Source organism: Labeo rohita, chromosome 11 (assembly GCF_022985175.1).
Source record: "Labeo rohita strain BAU-BD-2019 chromosome 11, IGBB_LRoh.1.0, whole genome shotgun sequence".
Taxonomy (NCBI): domain Eukaryota; kingdom Metazoa; phylum Chordata; class Actinopteri; order Cypriniformes; family Cyprinidae; genus Labeo; species Labeo rohita.
In genome coordinates, this window is record NC_066879.1 from 4106899 (window position 1) to 4121475 (window position 14577).

The following is a 14577-nucleotide window of genomic DNA, read 5'->3' on the forward strand; positions in this document are numbered from 1 at the left end:
AGAAACGCAGTAGAGAGAGCAAAACAAAGCACTGGCTGCAAATTAGAAGTAGAAAACAAGGATTTGTAAAGAAAAATGTATTAGTCTGATGGCTTGAGGGTGAGTAAATCTTGGGGTAATTTTCATTTTTGGGTGAACCATCCCTGATGATGTTTTAAGAAAAGTAAGATGTTTTAAATAATGTCAACTTATACAAAAAAATTGGGGCCAGTACAATTGTTGTATTTTCTCTAAGGTTAAAGTTGTTAAAGGGCGCAAGGCGGTTTGTAGCTACGCATTTGATTTGACTCGTGCTCATACAGTTTATTTTAAACAATGTAGTTGTAGTTCCTCATTATGTTACTGGAAAACTGGCACTTGGCAAATGTTAATTTTGGACCATACATAAATACAGCTTGCTTTTCAGATATTGTGACACTCATGGCTCTAAAGACCCTAGATTCTGGGGTCTTTCTTCATCTTCTCTTGCTGTCATTCTCTCCGTCCTGCTCTCTTCTCTCCCTGATCGATCAAGCTCTGAATGGTATTTTTTTTATGAGAGCTTGTGACTGATGTCATAGAGTCCAGCACTGGCTGGATGTGATATGATGATATCAGAGGGTCCCCTGGTGACGATGACTCTTAGAGATCCAGATTTATCTCACTGAGTATCAAGTGAATCGGCTCAAAAAATCCCACCGACCAACTATCATTCACACACTAATGCCTGAGGACCAGTTCCTCTGTCAAAACCACCCATCACTGCCAGTACTAATCTGCCCTACAACAGTTACAGTCAAAGCATGCAATATCTTTGAAGGACTGTCTTGGGTTTAGAAATACATTGTGAACACCGAGATCATGAAAAACATGTCAGGCAATTTTAATTTTGTGATTTAGACCATGTTGTTATTGTTAACTAAAGCAACTTTAAAATCATGTACATTACCAGTCAAAAGTTTCTGAACAGTAAGATTTTAAATGTTTTTTAAAGAAGTCTCTTCTGCTCACCAAGCCTGTATTTATTTGAGTACAGCAAAAACAGTAAAATATTGAAATATTTTTACTATTTAAAATAACTGCTTTCTATTTGAATATATTGTAAAATGTAATTTATTCCTGTGATTTCAAAGCTGAATTTTCAGCATCATTACTCCAGACACATTCTGATTTGCTGCTCAAAAAAACATTTATTATTATTATTATGGTGAAAACAGCTGAGTAGAATTTTATCAGGTTTCTTTGATGAATAGAAAGTTCAGAAGAACAGCATTTATCTGAAATAGAAATCTTTTATAACATTATAAATGTCTGTCATCACTGATCAATTTAAAGCATCCTTGCTAAATAAAATTATTAATTCCTTTTGAATAGTATAGTGTATAATTTTACAAAAGCTTTTTTATTTTAGATAAATGCTCTTTACAAAAGATCTTTGGATCTTTCTATTTATCAAAGAATTCTGAAAAAAATGTACTCAACTGTTTTAAATATTGATATTAATAATAAATGTTTCTTGAAGAGCGAATCAGCATATTAGAATGATTTCTGAAGGATCATGCTACATTGAAGACTGGAGTTTAAAATTTTATAATGCTGAAAATTTAGCATTGATCACAGGAATAAATTACGTTTTAAAATATATTAAAATAGAAAGCAGTTCTTTTAAATAATAAAAAATATTTCACAGTGTTACTGTTTTTGTTGCACTTTGGATCAAATAAATGTAGGCTTGGTGAGCAGAAGAGAATTCTTTAAAAACATTAAAAAATCAGAAACTTTTGACTGGTAGTGTATGTTAATTAAAGTAAAGCAGAAATAAACTAAAATATAAATATTAAATGAAAAACTTAAATGAATATTACAAATGTTATCTTGCCGACTAACTGAAATAAAATTGAAAAAAAAAAACTGTGGATAAAATAGGTTAAGTTGATGTACTAAAACTACTGAACCTGATATAAAAAAATCAAGATAAATAGAATTATTACAAAATGAGCACATAACAAAATTGCAGAAATTTTAAATGAAACAGAAAATATAAAAATAAAAGCCCATTTAAAATATTAATAAATACTATAGCAGTATAAAATGTAAATATAAATGTAAATAAATATACAATTCTTATAATTTCAACAAATTTTACCTGAAATAAAAGATCTGTCCCAGAAATCCCTATAAAGAATCATTATCCAGTAATCATGAACAACTGGAAAAGTCATGGTCAAGTTCATTCATGTGAGCTGAACTGGATAAGAAATTATCACAAATATCATGCAATGCTAGTTTAGTAGAGTTGTGTTGAAGTGTAATCAGGGCATGCTTTTTTGTGGCTACTGTAATCGCTATGGAGGTCTTGCGTAGGACACTTAAGTTATTTGTTGTTTTCTTCACCAAGGTCCAGTCTCAAGGGAGACATAAAAAATGACAGTATTTTGGTTAAGGACAATATTGTTGTGTCCATTACGTTCTCAGTTGTTTGAGGGTTGTTGTGGCTGTTGGTGTTGATGTTTTTGTTGTCTCTGTCCTGCTGCCTCCACCCAAAAAGTCTGGGCTGAATTCCTGGACACGGCCTGTGAACTGCGGATGTTTGGGGCACGCACATTGCATGTCTGATGATGTCACTACTTTTGTTTGGAGCTATATATGTCGAGCAAACACAATAGTTTGAAGTGTAGGGCTAGCCTGTTTGTGGGTGTGAGTTTGTGTTCTTAACTACTTCATTGTCAGGACCGAAGCAAAGCAGAAAATATCACATAAACTTTTTTTTATCAAGCACAACCTATTGTATCGAACGTGTGAATTTCTTTCTTGGGTACTGAACTGAACGTGCTACATTTGTGGAAGAATGTGCATTGAGCAGACAGGAATAAATTAGATCATGTCAAAGCTATTTAAAGCAGTTGTTTTTAACCAGGGGGTTGGAGCCCACTAGGGGGCCTCAAGGTGGCTTAAAAAAGTAGCACTCAGTGAAATATTTTAACATCATGTACATACTATAAGTTTAGATTTGGAATTCATTGCTTGTAATTATTCCAAATTTACTGTTAATATAGTAAGTACATTTAACATGTATAACTAGGGCACTGTAGTGTTATTTTCATATACTGTCACTCCTAATTCCTTTAAAATTAAAAAAGCATGGGGGCTTTGAATATTGTTGTAGACAGTGCATTTTTATTAAAGCTTTTACCGCCTCCTTGTGGTGGACATAAGCATAACAGAAGGCAACTTTCACTTTTTTTTTTTTCTCATACTTATGTTTAGGAAATTTTAATAGTGTACGTTTATATAGTTCTATTCAATAGTAATAATAATGGTACTTATAGTTATAGTTAAATAATTTAAATCTGTAATCGTGTGTGAAATCGAATAGATGTGTGAAAATGTAAAAAGTTTTACTGCCTCCTTGTGGTTGACATAAATCTGACAGAGTGAGCAAACCTTTTACTTTGGCTCACATTCAGTTTTAGGTTTAAATAATTTAAATATATTATGATTCATTTTACCATTGGTAGTAGTAGTAGTATTGTCTATAGTAGTAATAATGACTATTATAATAATTACAATAATAATAATAAATAATTTACATTTCTAACCTAAATGATTAATGCATTAAATAATGAAGTGCTCTATGTACTTGTTTTTTAAAATTGTGTATATAGTTGTGTACTGTATAAAGGTATGTATGCATATGTGTACCTGTAAAAATGTAATTTGTAACAGTATTACAATAAAGAAAATGTTTTTTTTTAATTGTAAAAATTCTGAACATTTATGGTGCTCTTTAGGGTTAGGTAATAGTGTTTATAATTAGCTGTATATAAAAACAATGTACCTATTTAGATAGTAAACATGTTTGTGCATGTGTTGCAGATGAATGACGTGATGCTGTACACATACCCTCAGCAGGATGGTAAATACAGGCTGAAGAACACACTGACTCTAAGTGGAATGAAGGTAAGGCATCAGTGTCTCTCAGCAGATTCATTTTGCTTTTTGGTTAACCAACTAGGCAGCAAAACTACTCACAATTCTGAGAAATTGCAAGGTAAAAATGTGCAATTCTGACTTTTTTTCTTGGAAATGCTTGTATCTTACAGTTCTGACTTTTTGTTTATGAGCTATAAACTTGTGATTGTGAGTTATAAAGTTCAGTTCAGAGGGGTAAAAAGCTCTCAGAATATTGAGTTTATACCTCATAATTCTGACTTGATTCTTAAGTGTTATAAAGTCTGAGAAAAAAAAATCTGAATTGTGAGTTTATCAGAATTGTGAATTTAAATCTTGCAATTCTGACTTTTTTTTAACTTGCGTGATATAAACTCACAATTGCAAGCTATAAAGTCAGAATTGCATGATATAAACAATTGTGAGATATTAAGTCAGAATAGTGGGATATAATCTCGCAATTGCAAGAAACAAAGTCAGAATTGCAAGATAAGATTTTAAAAGATTTTAAAACTGTTTTCTAGCAAATACTAGTTTGTATCTTGCAGATATAAACTCGTAATTCTGACTTTTCTCAGAATTGCATGATATAATTTGCGAGTTATAAAGTAAGAATAGTGGGATATAAACTCGCAATTCTGACTTTTTTTCTTAGAGCTGCAAAATATAAACTCGCAGTTGTGAGATATAAACTCTTAATTGCAAGATACAAACTCTTAATTCTGACTTTTTTCTCAGAATTACATGATATAAACTCACAATTGTGAGATATAAACTCACAATTCTGACTTTTTCCTCCCAATGCTGACTTAATTGTGTTATAAAATCTGAAAAAAGAGAATATTTCTTTATCAATACATCTTTATCAGAATTGCGAGTTTAAATCACGCAATTCTGACTTTTTTCTCACAAGTGTGTGATATTAACTCACAATTGTGAGTTATAAAGTCAAAATTGCAAGATGAAAACGTGCAATTCTGACTTTTTTTTTCTAGCAAATGCTAGTTTGCATCTCACAGATATGAACTCTTAATTCTGACTTTTTTCTTTTTAGTTCTTAAGTGTTATAAAGTCTGAGAAAAAAATCCAGAATTGTTTATAATCAGAATTCAGTTTATATCTCGCAATTCTGACTTTATTTCTCAGAACTGCGAGTTTTAATAAGATAAAAACATGCAATTCTGACTTTTTTCTCATTTGCAATTGTGGGTTATAAAGTCCAGTTCTAAAGGGTAAAAAATACTGTTTTCAGAATATCAAGTTCATACCTGACAATTCTGAATTAATTCTTAAGTTGCGTGTTATAAACTCGCAATTCTGAGAAAAAAAAAATTAAAATTGTGAGTTTATATCTCACAATTCTGACTTTCTGAGTTTTTTCCTCACAACTGCAAGTTTGTGTCAAGCAATTTCAAGAAAAATCATAATTGTGAAATAAAAAGTCGCAATTACGTTTTTTAATTTTGTATTCAGTGGCTTCCATACAAAACAGATTAGAGTAGGTCTGATTTACATTCTATAATCAAGAATTGAGCAGTGTTTATATGTGTTTATCTATGTTTTTAGGTCAGTAAACCTGTCATAGACAATGTGCTCAACACGCTCAGGATAGAGGTCAGCGATGTTACCATCACCCTTTCAGCAAGGTATTAAGCATTTCCATAATGGTTTGCATGTGTATGTGCTGACATCCACTGTCATACAATTTCTTCAAGCATGGCTTCTTTTTGTCTCTGATAGTTCTGTAGGTGAGAGAGAGGACTGGTTTCACACGCTGAGCCGGGCTATAGCGGATCACGCCGCAGGCCTTAATACCTTCAGCTGCTCTAGTGAGGTGTGAGGACACAGCCTACAAAAATATATCATCTAGTTATCAAACCAACAATCATCATGAAGTTTAATGCATTAGTATTCAATATTAGGGAACCTAAATAATGAAATGTTTACAGGCGAGAGAGAAATTATGGATGTCTCTGGGAGAGGCTGCTCCTGTTCTAGTTCCTGTGTCACATGTGATGATGTGCATGAACTGCACGTCGGACTTCAGCCTAACACTGCGACGGCATCACTGCAACGCTTGTGGAAAGGTAAAACATCTGTACCATGTGTAGGGACATGTCTGATATTCTTAAAGGGATAGTTCACCCAAAAATGAAGTCGTTTCTAACTCGTAAGACCTTCATTCATCTTCAGAACACAAATGAAGATATTTTTGATGAAATCCGAGAGCTTTCTGACCCTGTATAGACAGCAACACAACACGTTCAAGGCCCAGAAAGGCAGTAAGGACATCGTTACAATAGTCCATATCAGTGGACACAACCTTAATTTTACTACCTTTAATTTGTGTTCTGAAGATGCACAAAGGTCTTATGGGTTTGTTAAGATATGAGGGTGAGTAATAATGACAGAATTTTCATTTTTGGGTGAAATATCACTTTAACGTAGCCTTGCTGAATAAACTAACCCCAAATTGTTTAAACACTAAATATACTAAATATCAGCATTAAACTGTCTTACTTTCTCAGTATTGACATTGCATCTCTTTTCTTTTTGCCAGTAATTTTATTATTCATCTGAGCTGTGTTTATCTGGTTTCAGGTTGTGTGTCGCTCCTGCTCAAGGAACAGGTATCCTCTAAAGTACCTGAAGGACAGGATGGCTAAAGTCTGTGACCACTGCTACGCCGAGCTCAGAAAGAGAGGTAAGAGCAAAAGACTCCAAAATAAATGAGATTTTAAACATTCTTATGCAATTTAAAGGGATAGCTCACCCAATTAATTCTGTCATTAATTACTCACCCTCATGTCTTAACAAACCCGTAAGACCTTTGTTAATCTTTGGTACTATTGTGAACGTGCGTCAAAGATTGTCACGGAAGAGAAGAAATTGGGTCATTCTATGATTAGGGGAACATTTAAAATTTGACAATGTGAAGAAAAAAGTTTTCTTGTTTCCCAAAAACCCAAACATGACCATAGCTGCTTTGAAACAATCTATATTGTATAAAGTGATATATAAATAAAGGTGATCTGTAGGAATATATGCATAAAATACCATCTATGTTTGCTACTGTGACTGTCCACCATGTTACCTTTACTGGGTAACACAGTTGACAGGTAACTTAGTTGACATTTTTAGTGTTTTGGGCCTGTACTCAACATGGACATCTAGAACTACTGTACATATGGTATGTTTAGAAATATATTTTCATAAACAGTCTTAAACAGTTAAACTGTCTTGTTAAAATTTGCAGCAATAATACTTGTGTAACACTGTTGACAGTCAGTTAATCCACTCTTGACACAGGTTTACTAGTTTAATCAATATTAGGGGAAAGAGAGAGAACATAACTTCTGGTGTTTCACCCATGTGCTTCTAGAGGAAATATCATCATACTGTGCGAATTATGCAAGAATGGGACAAACCATTCCTTTTTGGGGAGGGGTTTCTAGTGGGTAACTTAGTTGACAATGGTTTTTTGAACACAAATACATTATATCACAATAAACACTTAAAGCACACACCCAAATGTCTTTAACTTAATCTAACTTAAGGCAAAACTATGAAATTCATTCTTAAATGCAGCGTAGAATGAGTAACTTTACAAAATCGGACAGCTGAATACCAGGGTCGTATGTGATATGAACATCATTTTTGATCAAAAGATACAGCTTTTTCAGCATATAGTAGTGTTATTGGGAAAAAAATAATTGTGTGCTAGAAATTAAGCATTGGGCTTTATACTGATGAAAATATATTAAAAATATACACAAATTAAATATACACTGCGACATGAGATGTCCCCACAATTAATGATGACCCAGTTATTGAATAAAGTCGTTATTTTTGTTTTCTTCGCACACAGAAAGTATTCTTGTAGCTTTATGAAATTAAGGTTGACCTACTGATCTTACATGGACTATTTTAACAATGTCCTTACTACCTTTCTGGACGTTTAACGTGTCTATGCAGGGTCAAAAAGCTCTCGGATTTCATCAAAAATGTCTTATTTTGTGTTGCGAAGATGAACGAAGGTTAAGCGGGTTTGGAACAACATGAGAATTTATTGTTATTTTTCAATATTCATCTGCAGTTGATTGTTTAAACAAAACAATTCACAATTCAACATAACAGCTGTGGCATTAATGTCAGTGAATGATGTGTATGTAGGTGGAAATGTTCCAGGATCATGTGGGAGCGCCAGTCCGCGCACAAACAGGGCCAGCAGGCCTCTTTCTGCCGTGTTCCAGAGCCTACAGCCGCCCAGCCTGTGGAGGAACAGAAAGAGCTCCTCACCTCTCACACAGGTACACACACAAATACTCACGTTCACATGGGAATTATTTTAATCAGGTATTTTTTATGTCTAACCCAAAAACATAATTACTTAAAGACGTTAAAAAAAAGTCTTGGTGTTCGCAGGTATCTGTGGGTGCAGAGGGGTCCACTATGAGTGGCAGTCTGCAAAGACGCAAAAAGAGCAAAAGGAAGTGGAAGAGGCTGTGGTTTCTGCTCAAAGACAAGGTGCTCTACACCTTTAAAGCACGAGAGGTGAGGGGACCCAGAGTCTCCCACACCAGCACAGACACTACATTACACACAGACACTCACTCACACATGCATACACACATCAGAATACAAATTGAAGAATACCACTGTTAATGGATTAATTTTTCCATTTATTACACAACCATTCAAAAGTTTGGGGTCTGAAAGATTTTTAACATTTTTGAAAGAAGTCTCTAGGGCCCTATGATTTCCACAATGCGGAAAGCACGGACGGAATCATGGAATCCAGTCATGAAAATAGAATTTATGACACTGAATATTATGGAATTTGTCAAATTTTGGATAAAAGAAAATAAAACGGATTTCATAGGGCCATAAAAAATTAAACTTTTAATAAATTGCTGTAAAATTGTGTACTTTTTGTGATCTCAATTATAGACATGCTTTTTGATAAAAAAAAAAAAATAATGTAAGCATTGAAACTGTCAAGAAAAATTTAAAGACAAAATTGAATGAATTTGGGAAAAAAATAAAACAGATTTCAAAGGGTCATACAAATTTCATTTTTGTTAAACTTTTAATCAGTTGCTGTTAAATTATGATCTCAATTAATTAGACATGCTTTTTGATTAAAAAAATAATAATGTAAACATTGAAACAGTCTAGAAAATTTCAAATGGAAAAAAACAGAATCTAGAAAAATTAAAATAGAAAAAAATTGGGGAATTTGGGAAAATTGATTTTATAGGGCCATAAAAAATTTATTTTTTGTTAAATTGCTTTAAAAGTACGTTTTTTGATCTCAATTAATTAGAAATGCTTTTTGATTAAGAAAATTTAAAGTAAACATTGAAACAGTTGCAAAAAATTAAAGCGGAAAAATTTGGGAAATTTGGTGAAAAATAAAACATTTTATAGGGCCATGAAAATTAAATTTTTGTTAAATGTTTAATAAATTGCTGTTAAATTGTTTAAGTTTCATAATCTCAATTAATTAATGCTTTTTGATTAAGAAAATTTATTTTAACGTTAAAACAGAGTCTAGAATAGTTAAAATGGAAAAAAAAATACAGATTTCATAGGGCCCTAATTTTATGGATAAATTACAGAATGAAACAATTGTAAGGTCAATTCGTTGAACATATTTAATGAAACTTTTATGTCACATGAGCAGAACTGTGCTGAATAAATACACATTTTTGTCTGGATCAGGTACTAAAATATGCAGAATGATAATACATTTTAGTACCAAAATATAACACAAAGCCTGCACATATTTAACCTCTTCCTCTCTCTCTCTCTGTCTCTGTTTTCTGTGTCTGCAGGATAAAGTGGCATCGGAAAGTCTTCCACTGCAGGGTTTTACTGTGAAGCTGTCGGATCGATCAGAGGGGGAAGACAAAGACAACGTTTTCCAGCTGTACCATAAAAAAACACTGTATTACACCTTCAGAGCAGACGACCAGCATACTGCACGCAGGTATGACACACAAGCTGCACACCTTAAGAGAAAAGAGATCATTGTAATAATGCATTGTTCATTTGCAATTGAAATCCTCTGAATTATGATAAAGAAACGACACTGTTATTTTGCAGGTGGGTAAATGCAATGGAAGAGGCCACGGTGTTATAGTATCCAGCTATCTGCCCAGATGACGGCAGGATTCCCCAGACAGCTAAACCCATTACGGGCTTAAACCTATGACATCAGAGTCACCTGTGCCTGAGAAACCAATGGAACCACACCACGAATACCTTCGTTTTTTATCTTTATCTTCTTTTTGGCTGCTGAAATTAAAGACAGAGTCACACAAGGCACGTCAAGCTCGGTGTTTGTGCTGTCCCAGGACGAACGCTATGCCTCACCTACTTCACAGACTCATTAAAAAAGTGCCATATGTAAACAGTGCAGTTCAGTGAAGCTCAGGTGTTGTGAAACTACTCATCTGTGTCGAATAAAGGAGAATGAGAATGTTCGTTTTTTAGAAACTGTAACTACCTTTCTATATGCAGATATAATTCAGTGCTGTCATTTTATACACTGATGTAAAATTCAAAATAAATTAAGGAATTTGTTATAGTTTGAATGAATATGAGGCTTGTATTAGACAATATATTGTTCGTTTAACAGGTAACTGTTTAGCATGGTCTATCCTACCACCTCAGATATCAAAAAAAAAAATCCATGTTTTATATAGAAATTACATCATGTGATATATATTTACATTTGGATTTGATACAGAACTGTATAGCCTAAATGAAGCAAGCTGTACATTTTACAATTCAGTGTAATATATTTAATTTGCAGGTGTGTTAAGATATTGCTATCATCTGCTGTGATTCATTTTTCTCCTCTCGTTTGGTAGTTTTTTTTTACCGTGGTCCTCAAGCTGATCTGTTCCCTTACAATCATCACCATGGCAACCATTGTTTTCGCTGGAATACCACTACAGTTATTGTTACTACAGTGAAGCTGTGCTAATATGATTTTAGCCACCACTCACATCAAAAACATAACAATAAAACATATACATGATCCTATATGCATTAGGTATAATAACATCGTTATTAATAACTGGTATATTAAACTATGGTTACTGTGGTAATTTTATGTAAGGATGGTTGTATGCACCACCTCGAATGCATCTGAAGGCCACATTTGGTAAAACCTCGATGTAAATCAGTATGCAAATGTTGTGAACATCTGTGTCAGTTGAACCTTTCATTAAAAATAATGAAGTGTCCTAAGCTTTACAGTATGTACAGTATCAGCTTTAAGTGGTTTTATATTCAGGTCAATGTCTGAAGCCACATCATTTCCAAAACATTTGTTTGGAAAAGCCAGTTGATAAATGATCAAAACTCCATTTTTGAATGAGTTTAGGTGCATTTTGTTTGTATATATTCATCTCGCTAGAAAAAACTGTTACATTAAAAGGATAGTTCACCCAAAAAAATGAAAATTCTGTCATTAATTACTCACCCTCATGCTGTTCCAAACCAATTTAAGATATTTCTCATGAAATCTGAGAGCTTTCTGACTGGAGAGCAATACCATGTTCAAAGGCCAGAAAGATAGTAAGGTAATTGTTAAAACAGAAATAAATAAAATAAAATAAAAAACAAAAATAACCGCTTAATTCAACAATTTCTTCTCTTCCGCGTCAGTCTTTGCCGCACATTCACGGGAGTGCCATGACGCATGCGTGTATATTAGTCCGCTCCAGTGTTGCCAGGTGTTCGCAACAAAACGTGGCCAATTGCTACTCAAAAGTAATCCAATTTGAGGGCGTCCCCTGTTAAAAATTGTGCTCCATAAAGAAAAATACACCTTTATTGGTGGGGTTCCTCTGGTAAAGTTTGCAATCCAGGGGCTAAATATCACACACTTGAAGTTTTAGTAGTGACAACCGCATTTAAATGCGGGAGTGAATCCTGTAAATTATGTTCCATATGTGTGTACGGAACAGCAGTCACTCCCGCATTTGTAACTATATCAACATTTTGGCATCGTGCTGGAGTGAATAAGAATTTTGATATTTGCCTTTTTTTTGGCTGAAGACGCGTTCCTCGTTTAACTAAACTACCACTGATAGTGCTGTGTTTTGTTAATGCTTAGAAGGCTGCTTAAGAGAGCTCTGTCTTGCAGTGTTGCCATGTCCTCGTATTTACAAGCGCTTTTAGGCATGTTGTTTAGTCTTAGCTCATAAAGCTAGGCACATTGGAGTTAATAAAGTGGTCTGTTGCGGATATGAGATATATAATTTTTTGGTGTTATGAAACATAAAGCGTTTGGGTGTTTTAGTGTTTTTGTGCTTGTCCTTGTTTGTTGTTGTTTTTTTCTATGAAGATCTGGCAACAGTGACACTTTACCACATGGTGACTAGCCCCGTGTCAAAATGTGCTAAGATTAACACTTCTTTCACTGTTATTTTCTTGCATCTCACATACAAAGACACATTTCTGATGTGCGTTTAAATATTCATTAACAACTAGTTAAATTCGGTTCCGTACGCACTGCATAGAATTTATATAAATTGTCACTAGCTGTATTTTTCGGGAGTTTGTGGTTGTCACTCCCGCATTTTAGTGAATTATGTGTACAGAACACGATTAGGAGTAAAAGGTGAACTGACAACCGAATTTATCTGCAGTGTGTACGCGGCCTATACAGTGTTGGGGAGTAACTAGTTACATGTAACGGAATTACGTAACTTAATTACAAAATAAATGTAATTGTAATTAGTTACAGTTACTGAGAAAAAATGTGTAATTAAATTACAGTTACTTTTGAAAAATGCCAGTGATTACAAAGGGGATTACATCTGAATTTTTTCCACACACACACCCCCACTTACAGATTTAATTGACTTTTCTTTCATAAATTGCATTGACTGCTCTAAAATGAGACATAGAACAGGACACATGCTTATTTGATAACTGTTTTATTTCCAATTCGGGTTTATGCATAAACTTTATTTTTTAAGATTTTTAAGATTGTTTTTTCCAAGTCATTGTTAGATGCTAGTGTTTTCTGTCATAACTATGCAAACATTTGATTTCAAACCCAGTGTCATAGCTATTAAACTACTTTTTGTTATGATGTTATTTATGTTATGATCTTGTTATAACATATAGCACAACTGCGCTCACAGTGACCCGAGTTCGATTACCGTCTCGAGGTCCTTTGCCAGATCCCGCTTCCTGTCATCTCTCTACTGTCCTATCACAATAAATAATCCCCCCCCCCCAAAAAAAGGTAAAAACAAAAAAGTCTGCATTTGTGGTGGCTGTGCTTTAAATTAAATTATTACACGGTTCTGTGCAATGCTTGATTCTGATTGGTCAGTCATGACATTCCAAGGTATGTTACAACTGGTAGAAGCTAATAACTCAAACTCATTCGGGGCAACTTAAGTCAGTGCTATATGCTTAATTTTTCTTGGCGGAAGCTTTGTGTTTAGTTAGCTAATAAAATATTAAAGCTTAATTCAATATTATGTAGACAATTTCTTTTTTTTGTACACTGTAATGGATTATAATTATATATTATAATTACACTGTAATTATAAGATAACTAACAAACTAGTACTACTTACTTAATTATTTATGTGGTGAAATGTTGTGTAAGAAAAGTGGTATGACTGCACTGTATCCTTAAAATGTCTAGTTTGAACTGTTTGCTAGCAAATGATTTCTTCATGGAAGCTTTGAATTCAAATATTTCAACTCAGATCAGTGTTTCGTGTCTAATAATTTTGACACAAAACATATAAATAATCTATCAAGCAGCTGTGTAATAAGTGGGATAATGTTGTTGATAATGTAGCCAGTTGTTATCGCAAAATAAAGATGTATGTTAACCCTTACTTTTTATAATCTTAATTCAAGTGTTTTGAAAGGATTTTGAAAGCCTGACCGTAATCAGTGTTGAGTGCTACTGTAAGGTTAACTCTGCCTGGTTTAAATGTTTCAAAATGATTAACAGTTGAAAATATTAGATATTTAGAAAAAGTAATCAAAAAGTACTAAGTTACATTACTTTTATAAAGTAATTGAAAAGTTACACTACTTATTACATTTTAAATTAAGTAACTTGTAATCTGTAACCTATTACATTTCCAAAGTAACCTTCCCAACACTGGGCCTATATTAGGGTCGCTTCAACTCGCTGCAGTGTTAAAGTAGCCCAATTCTGCGGGAAAATCATGGACCTGGCAACACTGCTCTGCTTCCATTGACACAAAAGAGAAGAAATTGTTAAATAACAACGTTATTTCTGTTTTCTTTGTGCACAGAAATTATTCTCGTAGTTTCATAAAATTGCGGTTGAAGTACTGATGGCAAATGGACTATTTTAACAATGTCCTTACTACCTTTCTGGCCATTGAATGTGGTAATTATATTGCTATATATGCAGGGTCAGCAAGCTCTCGGATTTCATCAAAAATATGTTAATTTCTGTAAGATGAACGAAGGTCATGAGGGTGAGTAAATAATGACAGGATTATTATTTTTATTATTATTATTGTTGTTGTTGTTGTTGTTGTTATTATTGGCAAATGACTGAATGAAATGGCTTCACATGATTAGGTTTTGTGAGAGACCGAATGCTTCTGTTTTAATAAAAGACAA

At 33.5% G+C, this 14577-nt stretch overlaps 1 protein-coding gene across 2 annotated transcripts in view; it reads left to right on the forward strand.

Moving 5' to 3' along the window:
- fgd5a (FYVE, RhoGEF and PH domain containing 5a) overlaps positions 1-11186 on the forward strand; it is a 49118-nt gene extending 37932 nt beyond the window's left edge. Inside the window, exons 13-21 of one of the 2 annotated variants that reach the window (XM_051122419.1) lie at positions 3856-3939; positions 5497-5576; positions 5671-5764; positions 5880-6017; positions 6532-6634; positions 8104-8240; positions 8356-8484; positions 9768-9922; positions 10039-11186. In XM_051122419.1, the coding sequence (XP_050978376.1) occupies positions 3856-3939; positions 5497-5576; positions 5671-5764; positions 5880-6017; positions 6532-6634; positions 8104-8240; positions 8356-8484; positions 9768-9922; positions 10039-10075 (957 nt within the window). In that variant the 3' untranslated portion in view covers positions 10076-11186. The remainder of the gene's footprint in view (positions 1-3855; positions 3940-5496; positions 5577-5670; positions 5765-5879; positions 6018-6531; positions 6635-8103; positions 8241-8355; positions 8485-9767; positions 9923-10038) is intronic. The other variant, XM_051122420.1, reaches the window with a different exon arrangement.
- The last annotated feature ends 3391 nt before the right edge of the window (positions 11187-14577 follow it).